General features: G+C 36.6%; 1 protein-coding gene across 4 annotated transcripts in view; it reads right to left on the minus strand.

The window, feature by feature from the left end:
• The window catches only part of LRRC49 (leucine rich repeat containing 49), a 150523-nt gene that overhangs the window by 96252 nt on the left and 39162 nt on the right, over positions 1-15109 (minus strand). For 3 of the 4 annotated variants that reach the window (XM_041736103.1, XM_041736112.1, XM_041736130.1), the window contains one exon: positions 5708-5769. In XM_041736103.1, coding sequence (XP_041592037.1) covers positions 5708-5769 — 62 coding nt within the window. Of the gene's footprint in view, positions 1-5707; positions 5770-5859; positions 5932-15109 lie in introns of those variants that run through there. The other variant, XM_041736122.1, reaches the window with a different exon arrangement.

A 15109-nucleotide genomic window follows, 5' to 3' on the forward strand; every position in this document is an offset into this window, starting at 1 on the left:
AATTAAAACTGGAAAATTTTCATGAAACAGTATTTGTCCCAAAAAATGTGGGACAAACTCTGATATTTTCTATTTCATTTTTATTTTCCCAGACTTAACCATAAGATTGATTTTAGGATCCCTGTATGAGTTTTGACCCGAAGATTGAAAAATACAGACCAATGATATTTTTAAGTGAGCTACAAGATGTAAATTCCTGAGCCCCACTGAAAACTACTGAATTAGAATCCATGGATGATGGGCCAGGAAAGCTGCACTTTAGTAGGCTCTCCAGATAATTCTTAAGCATATTAAGGTTTGAGAACCCTTGGTACCATTTAAACCCAAATCTGGAAGATGATCAAGAGTTATTCAGGTACCAGGCAGGTAGAAAAATGTTATTGCCAGAAGCCATGGCATATACAAAGACCAAGTGGGCAAGGGGGAGCATGCTATGTTTAAGAAAGTTCAGTGGAACAGGAGTCCAGAGCACTATGGGAAGGCAATGAAGGTGGAGAGGTAGGCATGGCTCATTCTGCAAGTTCCCTCTTCTAGTATGTTCCATACTACCTCAAGAATAATTTAAAGGAAGAAAATTTTGACAAATGCTACAGCATGAATGAACTTTGAGGACACTAAGCTAAGTGAAATGAGCCAGACACAAACAGACAAATACTGTATAATTCCACTTATATGAGGTATCTAGGGCAATCACATTCACAGAGACAGAAAATTGAATGACGATTGCCAGGGCTGGGGGAGAGAAGAAAGGAGAATTGTTTAACGGGTACAGAGTTTCAGTTTTACAAGATGAAAGAGTTCTGGAGATTGGCTGTACAACAATGTGAATGTAACACCAATGCACTGTATATTTAACAATTATTAAGATGGTACATTTATATGTATTTCACCACAATTTTAAAAAAGGAACACATAAGACCAAGAGTCCTAAGCTGATATTTGATCCTCACTAGTATTTGACTCATTTCCCAGTGATACTGAATCTGTCCTCCCTCAGTTCTACGAGCAATAGCAACCATTTCCTTTTAGGCAATCAAGATACTGGAATTATAAACCCTTCTTCTTCCTTTTGTTTTTTGTTTGTTTTTGTTTTTTTTAAAGCTTGTAAAAAACTTTCTACATTGGAGAATGAAAGGAAAGAGACTGGAGAGAAGAATCGATCCCAACTTAACCTTGTAATGAAGAGCAGTGCCCTGAAACCATCTCAGTCAAAGAGATGAAGCTGATGGAACACTACAGTTCTTGGCTAAAGATCATAAACTACCTCCTGAGGGTCACAAATATTTACTTTATCCTTGACAAATATTTTTGTTTATAAAGCTTTTCCTCATGAAGGGAAATTTTGCATGATGCCTATGTTAATACAGTCTCATTTTGGGGTGTCATAATTCACTGGCTCCCAAATCTAGCAGTGAGATGCACATCAGAATACCTTGAGAAGCCTTAAAAAATTACAGATCCCTGGCTCCACTCCAAATCTACTGGAGGAGATTATCCAGCAGTGAACCAGTGACTATGTATTTTTAAAGCTTCCAAGGATATTTTTACGTGTAGCCTATTTGGGGAAAATCACTCAAAGAAAAGACAGTTATGAGAATGGCTGCCTAAGCACATGCACTTACCTCTCTCCACCCTCTCAAAATCTCTTTGAAATGAATGAACATAAAAGTATGAAAATATCCATAGCAGTACTAGAAAACCAGGAAGTTCCATCAGCAGACCAGAACACTAAGGAATTTCTGGAAGATATAAAGCAGATGGAATCAGTAAAACCCCAAATTGCTAAAAGCCTAAAATGAACAGAATCATTTACATTGTAAATGTTGCCAGCAGAACCTTAGAATATTCCCAAGATCAGAGGCAGCAAGTGTTGGCAGCAGATGTGGGTCAGTTGTCCGATAATTATTGAAGCCTTTGGTAACAGTTTTCCAGCATCTCACTCTCAGAGTAGCTACCTTGTGAATTGTCCCAAGGTTGACCATGACCAGAGAGGAAAGGCACTGTTGTAGGTAAATTCTGGAGGCCCCATTCCCAGAAGGTAAGTTTCTTGTACATACAACTGGGTCAATATCCTGCCTCCTCCCTACTCTACATCCTCTGTAGACAGAGATCCTATACTCATAATTTACATTCATGGTGATTTTTTTAAATTACTGCTGAAAAACAAATCCATCTAGACTCTCATTTGTAAATATGAGCTACCATCCAAAAATCAAAGAAATAAAGAAACCAAAAAAGAGCATTTTTGTTTGTTTTTGTTTGAAGAACAAATACAGGATTAACTCTGAGGGGAAAAAAGTAAATTCTAGAAATCAAAGAAAACTTTCTCTCATCCATAAACTAACATAAGCCATTATAAACAAATGTAATCAGACTACTCAGAAATTGAGATCATGAAAGCCAAGAAAAACAAAATAGACAGATAGCACCTCAGAAGAAGAGGTAAATAATGGGATGATCATGTCTGAAGAATGAATTAGATATAACGGATCCCCTTGGTTAACCACAGAATATTACTCTCACAGTGATCATCCTAAAATGTACTGTGGGCTAGAGGAGGGCCCGGTGGGGAGGGAGAGAGGGAGAGACAGGACCTCACTGCAGGTTCAGAGAGGGTAGACAAGGTGAGTCCACCATGAGCCTTCTGCATCAACTCTGCCCAGCTTATGCCCTCCACCTGGAATATCCAAGTACCTTTAACTCCACTAAGGCCTACTCTGCTCTTAGCATTAAGTCCAGGTACCATTTCCCTGTGGGAAAGCTTCCTTTACTTCCCTTCCCCAGGCTTATTTACATTTTCTAATATCCCCATAGATCACCACCACTAAGTTTAACTAAATAATAATTACCTATTTGTGTCTCTGCCTTCTCAGCTTTGAGGAATATTTTAACCAGAAGCACTGGTTCTATTCAGCTACAGAGACATGGATATATGTCATTCATTCTCTAAATACATCTTGCATGCCTACTGGTAGTGCTAAATGCACTGATCTAATAGCTGCAGGAAAACATACAAAAAGGGTTCTGTACATGCGACATTAAATATAGGCACCTATTTGTCCCATTTTGGAAGTCTGTATTCAATAGGGTGCCATCACATTTTGGAACTTTCTGAATTTCCACCAGGTACCTAATAGTTCATGCAAATGGACCTCTAAGAATCCAACAATTGAGTCAAAAATTAGGAAGCCCAACTATATAACAGTCAGTATATTATTGTCTCCTTGAAATGGATATACAATTAATTGCATGTTTTCATTTGCTGAATATTATCTGTGAGTTTTCCAGAGGGAGTCTTAAAGGTACTTTCAGCTTTATGCTGCTGTTTCTACTCCTCTTGACCTCTGTTACTCCTGGACCACAGAACTGTAAAACCAGGCAACTCTATTATGCCAGGACTGTTAGCAGGACACTGGGGCCCTGGAAGATAATACAGTTATCACTACAAATCATCTGATGCCCAGCTATCTGAGATATTTGTGTCCTGAGTAAAGCTAACAAATGTTTTCAAGGCTTGCACTCTCCGATTTTTTTTCCCAGCAGATCAAATCTAATCTATATGCCATCTCCTGGACCACATGTGTCAACAGGAACAGAACAGAAAATGTCCCGAGCCTCAAAAGCAGATGAGCTGCAAGTACAAAAGTAAGGTGAGCTAAGCCTATGTAGAAACACAGAGAAAATAATTAGTAAGAAAATGAAACCACTAAAATTGTCAACTCACCACTAGCTCAATTTCTTGGGAAATCATGCTTTTTAAAGAAAGTTATAAAGGATGGAGGAGGACTGTGAAGCATATGGCATTGATTACCTTTAATCACCTCTACAAAGCAAATATTCCTTAATGACAATGCGACAATAGCCAAAGGATATATCATATATATGATGGATACAATTTTTCTCTGCTAATTTTTCTCCTTAAGGCACAAAAGATAATTGACTTGGGGTATATGAAAACTAGAGGTCCGACTTACAAAGTAGAATATAGAATCAATACATTTATTATCAAGCAGTATAGCTTTTCACAGCTCATGGAACACCTACCGTGGCTAAAATAAAACTAAAAATGTTTTTTTTTATAAAAGAAAGTTATCAATACTAATCCTACTAATCATATCTTTGTCTTGCTGGGTGGGTAAAACTCCTTTCCAGGTTGAGAAGAACATTCCTTAAATATAAGCAATTCAAACCAACTCCCTACAGAGCCAGGAGCTCAGAAGTTCAAGTATCCTGGGGACCTGGGAACATCATAGCTCCTGTACACCTAAATTTGTATCTCTCTTTTAAGTACTCCCCATATTGAGGTAAGAAGCAAAAGTAATGCGTTCCACCATAATTTGAGGGAATCTAAGGGTTTCCAGCACCTTAAATAGGGAATTTTGTGACAATGAGACACTATCTTCTCAAAATAATTGTTAATGGTCTTCAGGAAGAAATTCCCTAAAGAAAATTAAGTATCCCTTTCACTGTCATTGAAAAGAAATCCTACCTCCCCAACAAACTGGAAAGACCCCTGGAACAGTATTCAACATAAGCTGAAAAGAATATGAAAAATCTTTCAGAAAACTTCAATATTTTTTCCACAGAAGAGAAGAGAGACAGAATAAGGGTATTTTCTTTGAAATAATGTCTATATGCAAAGTGCACTATCTGGATTTAATCTCTTACTTTTAGAGATACAGCACAGAGAAATGGGGTTAGCACTTAGACCTGATGGGAAGAAAAAATATGCAAACCAAAAAATGCACAGAAACTAAACTTTTTTTTTTTTTAAGTTTTATTTACTTATTTTAAGTAAGCTCTGTGCCCAACTTGGGACCTGAATTCATGATCCTGAGATTGACAGTCACATGCTCTACTGACCTAGCCAGCCACATGCCCCTAAACTGGTTCTTAATAATCAGAAGTATAGATCTTGAGCTGGGGAAGAGACTGATTCTGAACTCTTTTATACTTCTATAAATGCTGGTTCAAAGAATAGCCTTGAGGTTAAACTAAAGAGGGGTAGTTACAAAGCATAGTTCAAACTGAGTGGCTGGGGGAAAGAGGAGTAGCAAAGACTGAGGGCAGGAGTAGAGGTCCTTCTGCTTTGAAAAGTCTGACTGCCTGTCTCAGCTCCAGTTCTGAAATCTTGCACATTGACACTGAATGAGACAGCATCCCAATGTAAAGGATGATATGCTTTAAATCTTTGGAAGACAAAAATGTATGCATATACTCTGGTATACAGTCTCTTTGCAGCATTAGTTCTAAGTAGGGATAGCAAGTTAGAAGTTACAGCCCAATTAGCAAGAGGCTCAGTGACAAATATAGCCTACTATATCAAAATTGCTTAGTAGCTATACAGATTGTAGATGATAATTTATGGAAGAAATTCTAATTCAACTGACTGGTGCAGTAAGTGTCAAACAAAGGACAGCAAAATATATGTTGAAATTTCCACATACACGTTTTCCAGAAGAGCAACCCTAAAATATAATTAAATAAAAAGAACATGCTATACTAATTTCATCATTTAGCATTAGTCTCTCACCCGCACCAGAGCTTTGTTTTTCCATGAAGAACTTTGTCATATGGCCCTATTGTTTTCAAATTTAAAATCTTAATGACAATAAGGCTTTCCAAGGTGCTTATAATCCTCATTTAAAGCACTAGACCCCACACAGTCAGGTTATTAATAAGTGACAAATTGGGAGTTTCCACTTACGTAGAGATATTGTTGAAGCTGAGAAACAGACGTTGGAGGCAGGGCAAATTATCCACATCTCTCTAGAAGGAAACAGAAAGCAAAAATTTATCAGCTGAAAGAAAAAAAAATCATAAATATTTTCTTGCTCAGCTGTTGAAATACATATTCACTTCTGTCTCCTGCAACCTTGCTAGAGCACTGATTTCTACCGGACACTGAGCTCCATTCTTCTCCACTGCAGACTGAATGGGAGGGTGGCACTATATCCGCAGAATGAGCTGCACCGCTCACAAGGTAAAAAGCACTGAGGAGAACAAGGAGAGATGCTGCCGCTAGCCTCTTTAAGCAGGCTTTTGGGAAAGAAGCCAAAATGCTTCTTCAGCATTTCAAGTGTAGCACAAATAGACTATGATCCAACATTTGTTAAAAATCACTTTTAAAGGGAAGCTGTTCAAATGGTTTAAATTTTAAATTTATGCAATTAGCTTTCACAATAGTGCCAAGAATTTCAAAGCAATATCCCTCACTATTCTCAAACCAGGGAAAACACACCACCCAGTTACAGATGAACCAATATGCTGACAATCCCCCTATAACGCGAAAAGCAGATCTTAGTGAGTGCCACTGAAGGGCAATTTCCAATCTAAGCAAACAGCAGACATTCTCAGAATTAGAAATCAACCCTGTTCTGTTTAGGTACAGCATCCCAAAGCAAACCACAGCTGTTTAAATGTAGTTTTATCCATAGCAAATATTGAAATTTTTGGCTCAGATTTTTTTTTTAATCACAAAATAAATACAAAGCTATCTCACTTCATTAAATGAAAAGTCTGCCATACACTGGAATAACAGAATCTTAAGAAGCTTAGTGATTACCTAATCTACAACCTCATTATGCACATGAGAGAAAGTGAACAGCTGAGGCTGTTGCAAAGACAGGAAGAGTGAGGTGGAAAGATGACCCGGGATTACATACCGCCCTAGAGGCTGAGACAGGACAAGATTTGTTTTCTTGACTTCTGTTAAAATTCTACACACTGGCACTTCTCATATAAAATGTTTGTCTCTTTTTTTTCATTAAAAAATTTTTTTTAAAGACTCACTTTAATTTGCTGGATGATGACCCAGCTAAAATATCTGCTGTTAATATAGAGTATGAAAAGTCAGGAGACATTTCTTTTTCTTTCTTTCTTTCTTTCTTTCTTTCTTTCTTTCTTTCTTTCTTTCTTTCTTTTTTTGCCTAGCACTGATTCTTTTTTGAAGGATAATTAACATACAGTGTTATATTAGTTTCAGATGTACAATAAATGTTTTTCATTTTTGAGGGCAATATTACAGTAATTCCTAGCTACATGAGTTGGAATAATGGTAATATAAGTATATACATTTTACATATTATTGTGCCTAGTACTTAAACCCAGATCAAGACTTGTTTGACTGTTTCTATAAATCATTTACTTTCTTCCACCCTCCCTTCCTTCTTCCTTTTTAAAACTATGATTTCTAAGATCCCAGTAAGAATTAAGGCAAGTACATTAAAATTATAGCCAACCATGAGTTTTCAAGAAATGGCCCACTTATTTATTTTTGAAAGCTCGTTATACAAAGAAAATATAAAAGTGATGGAATTTTGGCATAGTCACATTTCACTGGTTTTTGAGAGGGCATAGGAGAAATGATTCTGGCTTAAGACATTCTTCCATGGAGTTTCCCTGTACACCATTCTCCAATACTTTCTCAAACCTGCTGACCCTAAACAGTATAAAACGAATACAACTGTCAGTGATCAGAACATAGGCTATGTGTACCATTCATTTGGCATTACCATTCTCAGGCCCACCCCTGAAAAGCCTGTTCCATAGATGTGAGTAAGTGGTTTTTAGAGTTTCAACTACAACCAAGGAATAAGTCTGCAGAAAACAGGAAGGCAGCCAAATTCCCCACAGTGGGTGATAAGCTCTATATGTTGGCCAACTTCTTGAATCATCTCTACCAGCTTCCTCTCTCTGATATTGCCAGAAATGACAGGGAAGTGGGGTGGAGGAGTGATGGACCAGGGGTAGGTCTTGTTTTATTCCAGGGCGCTACTTTCCTTTTTTTTTTTTTTTTTTAGGATTTTATTTATTTATTCATGAGAGACACAGGCAGAGGGAGAAGCAGGCTCCATGCAGGGAGCCCAACATGGAACTCGATCCCGGGTCTCCAGGACCATGCCCTGGACCGAAGGCGGCACTAAACCGCTGAGCCACCTGGGCTTCCCGAGGGCCCTACTTTCCAAAGAAATGATGGCTTGCTTCCTATCTGGTCTCTAAATGTATGGATCATCGCCAAACTGAAAGCCCTCTCTATACTCCTGGGTTTTTCTTCTCCCAAATTCTTCCTGAACTCTACTTGAGATAGTTCCAGGCACAAGCAATATTTGTTGATATCTGACTGGGAGAAGGTAAGTAGTAGTAGTCAGGATCTCCTTTAAATTAAGGCATCCTGTGGCATCCCTGGGTGGCTCAGCGGTTAGCGCCTGCCTTTGGCCCAGGGCGCGATCCTGGAGTCCCGGGATTGAGTCCCGCGTCGGGCTCCTGGCATGGAGCCTGCTTCTCCCTCTGCCTGTGTCTCTACTTCTCTCTATGTCTATCATGAATAAATAAATAAAATATTTTTAAAAAATAAAAAATAATAAATTAAGGCATCTTAAAAAAAATAATTTGCTTCTTTGAGCTCCAGTCTACCATTTTCAGAGACTACAGACACCTTTCAAGGCCTAGGTTTTTGCTACTGAAATATAAACTCAAATTACATCAGGTTAAATTTGTGAGATAAGGTTTTTAAAAGTTTATTTGATTAAATGATAACGTTTTATATTTATCTTCACTTATAAAATAAAATTTTGCCAAAAGTCTTTATCAAATATTTAAAATAATTACTTGATAGAGCTATAAAAAATATTTACAACAGGGGTTCCTGGATGGCTCAGTTAAATGTCTGACTCTTGATTTTGGCTCAGGTCATGATTTCAGGGTCATGAGATAGAACCCCACATCAAATATTTACAACAAATTCAAAAACTAAAGCTCAGAATTTACATATATCCCTATAGCCAGTTAAGTAGATAGCTCTTCCAGAACTTCAAAAAACAAATTACCCACAATCATTTTTGTTGTTCCAAATTCCATTTCTGTAAGAAAATTACAACTTTAATTTTGCTAGTGATTCTAAGATATGCATTGTAGTGAATTTCTAGCATTACATTAGGCAAAAAGAAAACATATTTATCACATCAATTATCTGTGAGTTATATACAGGGAAAAAAAAGACTCCTTGAAAGATGATGTCTAGTATGAGAGAGGAAACCAAAGATGGATATACTTAAGATCCACAAAGGGGATTCACCACTGGAGGGAGACAAAGAGAAATACAAGGATGTCATCTCATGGCTTAGTATCATGGTCCAATAATAACTTTGCAAAGCTCATCTTACTGTGCTAAACAATCCTAATCTACTATATCATAAATTCATCAATATGAATAAAGCCTCTTCACTGAAAGACCTACCTTAAACCAGACACCCACAAGAAATCTCTATAAATAAATAAATATCCTGCCTTTCTCCTTGAAGACATCACTATGTCAAAGGCAGCGTGCTCTTCTTGTCAGTAATAATCTCAGCTTTTCTTTATCAACATGTTATTCCAGTGATATTTTGGGGAGCCAGCATTTGACAATCTACTTATCCAAAAGATATAATTATTTTTGGAATGATGGAGAAAGAAGAAATGGAGGGCTAAGGAAAGAAAACTAAATCCTCAAAACTTGAAGGAAAAGGCAGCACATTTATTTGTCAATTGTTAAACCCTTCCAACAAATCTTTTCTGGAGGCAGAGAAACTACTATTTCACAGGCAGAGAAACTACTGCAAAAAAAAAACCCAACAATGTTAACATACCTAAGACGAGAAAAAGAAGACAAAATATTTACACATAAGGGAATATTTACACTTTGTGTGTTATTAATCTGTTCATTGTCTCAAATTATATTTAACAAAACATATTTCTTTTTTAAAGATTTATTTATTCATGAGAGACACAGAGAGACAGAGAGAGGCAGAGACACAGGCAGAGGGAAAAGCAGGCTCCACACAGGGAGCCCAATGTGGGACCTGATCCCGAGTCTCCAGGATCACGCCCTGGGCGGAAGGCAGTGCTAAACCGCTGAGCCACTGGGGCTGCCCAACAAAACATAATTCTAAGATTACATTCAAAACATTTTTGAAGATTCAAAATGATTTTATTTTAAAAATATAATCATTTAAAATTAGACTTAAATAAAACTACCACAGATTATTCAGAGAATTACAATTCTTTATCCAAAAGAACAGTGACTTGCCACTTGAGAAGCATGCTTGTCCTACTCTGCTCAGACCCTGTTTTCCATATTCTTAAACTTCACAAAAGAACTAAATGATTCAGCAATCTGGCCATGTGTAGAACATCTATTACTGAAGCTATTTTTGGAGTAGCTTCTTGCAGAGGAATAAGGAAGAAAGGTGAATAGATGGAGGCTTTGTCATCCATCAAGTAGGACAAAGAGGACTTAAAAAAAAATCACAGCTATTCTCATTCTGTTACCTATTCTGTCATAAATAAAAATAAGTACATAAATATATAGGGTAATTCTTTTAATTTTGAGAACTGAAAAGAGATTTATTAACAAAGCCCTGAATAAGTCTGAAAAAAAGCAAAAAAGTACTTTTTTATAAAAAGATGTATTAAATTAATTCCAAAATTACTAGCTACTGCCATCACTTTTAACACAGACACCTATTATATGAGAAATTACATGTGTAAGCCATCATATCAACAAGTCCAATCATACAATAAGATGCTGATTTTAAAAAGTCTATTTTTGGGACACCAGGTTGGCCCAGTCAGTTAAGCATCCAACTCTTGATTTTAGCTCAGGTCATGGACTCAGGGTCAGGAGATCCAGCCCTGTACTCAGCAAGGAATCTGCTTGAGATTCTCTTCTCTCTGCCCTTTCCCCCCACATGCTCACTCACTCTCTCAAATAAATAAATAAATCTTAAAAAAAATAAAAAACTCTTTTCTCTGGCCCTGTTACCAAAGGCATATAAATTTATATATATAAATTTTTTTCAAAACTAGTTGCAAGCTAGTCTTCCAGCCTGATTTTTTTCAACACATGATTTAATCCTCATAGGGGAAAAAAGGGGGGAAACTAAAAACCAGACTAATAAGTAGGCACTGATACTCTCTAACTATGGATTCCAGTCTTTATAATCTAGGAGAGCTAGATTTAACAGTTATGAGGAAAAAGAGAAAAAGCCTCAATTGCATAATCATAAGCCTTTCCTCACTTGAATTTGTAGTTTAAATTTCCATCACATTCGTGATCTAACAAGACTCCTCACAAAAAATGATCCCTCGTGTTCATGCTCCTAACACTCCTGGTATAATACTCTCTAGAAAGACACAAAACTCAACCCAGGGTTTACAGTATTCTAACTATCCCAAATCACTAACTTCTGGGGAAAAATAAGTATGAGCAAGAGTCTACAGAAAGTTCAGGCAACAAACATACAACTTGCTCAGAAATTAAGAAAATATAGTAACTAGATAAAGACGATGGAAGACCTATGTTTAAAATTATTAGAAAAATAAAAGAAATCAAAACATGAAAAATATAAGATACTATTAATAAGGAGATCTGGGCATTTATGAAAAAAATCATGCACAACTTCTAGAAACAAAAAATTATGGTCATTATTAAAAGTCGGTAGATGGACTGAAAATCTGACTAGACAAAACTGAGGAGACAGTTAACTGACAGATAGCACTAACAAAGTATAAAGAATGCAGAGATGTAGGAGAGAGAAAAAAGAAGGACAGAAATTTTAAAATCAAAAGGATAGGAGGTCCATACTATATCTAGTAGGTATTTAAGAAGTAGAGAAAAAATGGAAGGAGGCAATATTTGAAAATATAAAGATTCAGTATATTCCCATAACTAATAAAAGATAAGAATCTGCAATTCAGGAAAGGCAAATATTAGGTATGCTAGTAAAATTACCATGTTTGATCAAATCTAAGGTACCATCTTATAATTATTCTATGTAACATCTGGTGAAAAAACTTTGATTAACCAATAATAAAATATCACTTAAAATTTTTATTTCATTCTTACTCAAAGAGCTCTTTTAGATTTATTTAACCATATTTTTAACCAAACATCATTCTTATGCATACACAAAAATTATGCAAAATAAAGTTATTAAATAAATGAACTCCAAAATACCTCCAATTACCATAAAGTTAGACTATGTAGTTCTGGCATAATGGTATATACAAATAAACAGAATAGAAGAGTAGGTCCACAAAAAGACTCATTTGATTACAACTCAGAAAAGACTCATTTGATTATAACTCAAATTTCAACAAAGATAACAATTCAATGAGTAAAGAGAGATCTTCTCAAAAAAAGGTGTGGAGCAAATAGATCTCCCTGAATGGAAAAAATTAACCATGATCCCTACCTATCATACACAAAATTTAATTAAAAGATGGATCAGGGATGCCTGGGTGGCTCAGCGGTTAAGTATCTGCCTTCGGCTCAGGGCTTGATCCTGGAGTCCTGGGATGGAGTCCCACATCGCGCTCCCTGCATGGAGCCTGCTTCTCTCTCTGCCTGTTTCTCTGCCTCTCTCTCTCTCTCTCTCTCTCTCTCTCTCCATGAATAAATAAATAAATAAACATCTAAATAAATAAAAGATGGATCAAAGACCCTAAATGAAAGGTAAAACTACAAGCCTTTTGAAAGAAAACAGAGGAGAACATACTTATTGCGATAGGCAAAGACTTCTTGTTCAGAGCAAGAAGGATACTAATGATAAATGAAAATTAGTACTTCACTAAAATGTAAAGCTTCTACATATCAAAAACATTATTAAGAAAGCAAAAAAGCAAGCCTTGCAGAAAATACACCCAATACATATACCAAACAAAGCACCTGAAGCTAGAATATAGCCTATAGATCTACCACAACTCAATGATAAAAATATAAATAACTTAATTTTTTCCTAAATGGGCAAAAAAATTTGAACTGATACCTCATTTAAAAAAAAAAATGCTAGGGATGCCTGGGTGGCTCAGTGGTTAAGCGTCTGCCTTTGGCTTGGTTCATGAGCCTGGGGTCCTGGGAATTGAGCCGCACAATGGGCTCTCTGTGGGGAGGCTGCTTCTCCCCCTACCTGTGTCTCTGCCTCTGTGTGTCTTTCATGAATAAATTCAATTCAATTCAATTCAATTCAAAAAAAAAAAACATGCTAGCATGGCCTAAAAGTCCTTGAGAAGATGTTCAACATCACTAGTCATTCATGAAGGAACTGCAAATTAAATCCACAATGAGAATCAAAGAATCACTAAAATTAAAAAGACTGTCAATATCAAATGTTGGCAAGGATGTGGAGCAATTAGAATTCCCATTTATGGGGATCCCTGGGTGGCTCAGCGGTTTAGCGCCTGCCTTTGACCCAGGGCGCGATCCTGGAGACCAGGGATCGAGTCCCGTGTCGGGCTCCCAGCATGAAGTCTGCTTCTCCCTCCTCCTGTCTCTCTGCCTGTCTCTCTCTCTATCATAAATAAATAAATAAATAAATAAATAAATAAATAAATAAATAAATAAATCTTAAAAAAAAAAAAAAGAACTCCCATTTATTGCTGTTGGAATGTAAAATGGTATAATCACTTTGTAAAACTATTTGGCAGTTTCTAATAAATTTAGACATCCATCTACCTTATGGCTCAGTAATAACACTCCTATGTATTTACCTAAGAGAAATGAGGTACATGTCCACCAAAATAAATGTATAAGTAAAAGACTACAAGAATAGTCATAGCAGCTTTATTTGTAAGGGCCAAAAGTTGGAAATAACCAAGATGCCTATGAACAGAAGAACGAAAACACAAATTATAATTAAAAAGTGAATGCAACTCCGTTAGTTAAAAAAATTACTGATACACACCACAAAATGGATGAATCTCAAAACAAGTTTAGTACACAAAGAGTACATATTTTATATGTATATACTTTATGAGAAATTCAAAAACCAGCAAAATTAATCTATGAGGATAGAAGTCAGAAAACTAGGGCAGGGAAAAGCACTGACTGGAAAGGGGCACAAGGGGACTTTCTGGAGAAAAAGAAATGTTTTCTATCTTGATCTGAGTGGTGGTCAAATGAAAATACATTTTAAAAATCATTGAACTGTACAGTTAAGATTTGTGCATTTTACTATATCCAAATTACACCTCATGAAGTATGGAGAAAAAGTCTTCACATTTTAGAGTCCAACTTCTTTTTTAAGTTTTTTTTATTTATTATTACTATTTTTTTGAGACAGAGAGAGCACATGTGTACACATGAGCAGGGAGAGGGGCAGACAGAGAGGGAAAAGCAGACTCTGAGTAGGGAGCCTGATATGGGGCTCCATCCCAGAACCCCGACATCATGACCTGAACCGAAGCCAGATGCTTAACCAACTGAGCCACCTAGGCACCCCTAGAGTCCATCTTCTGAATCACTAATCAACTAATAATGTCCATGCTTTTCACATGATATTGTCTTCTGTGCCACCAAGAACATTGGTAATGCTGGATATCCTAAAAGTGTGCTCTATTATTTTCTAGGGAATTTTCTTCCAAACTAGTGACACCCATTCTGTGTATTTTTATATTGTTAGAGTAAAGAAATACCAGTACTGAATGTTTATCTCTTCCCCAAATTCTTAAGTTGAAATCCTGACTCCAAAGATAATGGTATTAGGAGGTGGGGCCTTTGGGAGGTGCTTAAGTCATGAGGGTGACTTCTTATGAATGGATCAGTGCTATATAAAAGAGACCTAGCCTCCTTCACCGTGTGAGGATACAGTGAAAAAGTACCAGCCATGGACCAGAAAGAAGGCTCTTACCAGAATGCAACCATGCTGGCACCTTGATCTTGGACTTCTCAGCCTCTAGAACTGTAGAAATAAACTTCTCTTGTTTATAAGCTATGCAGTCTGTGGTATTTTGTGTGATAGCTAGCAGCCCAAATGCTCCAAAACACCAGTGTGAATTATACCACAGCTTCCTGTTGCTTCGAAATGCTTTCATCTATTCCAAGGAGTTTGCTCAATTTCTCCTGCCTTCAGGTGCATTGCTTGGCATGTGATAAGCAAACTCTATGAATCTATCTCAGTAACAAAATGTAACACAGCTTTGCCAAACATGGTTTCTTTCCTTTTAAAGTATTTGATTATAAATTAGCGAGAAAATGAGAATTACAGTCATTCTTCCAGTGAAAAGTATGTTTCACTAATATTAAATTTATGTATTTGCTGTTCATGCCTTTCTGAATACAAAAATGTTT

Source organism: Vulpes lagopus, chromosome 2 (assembly GCF_018345385.1).
Source record: "Vulpes lagopus strain Blue_001 chromosome 2, ASM1834538v1, whole genome shotgun sequence".
Taxonomy (NCBI): Eukaryota; Metazoa; Chordata; class Mammalia; order Carnivora; family Canidae; genus Vulpes; species Vulpes lagopus.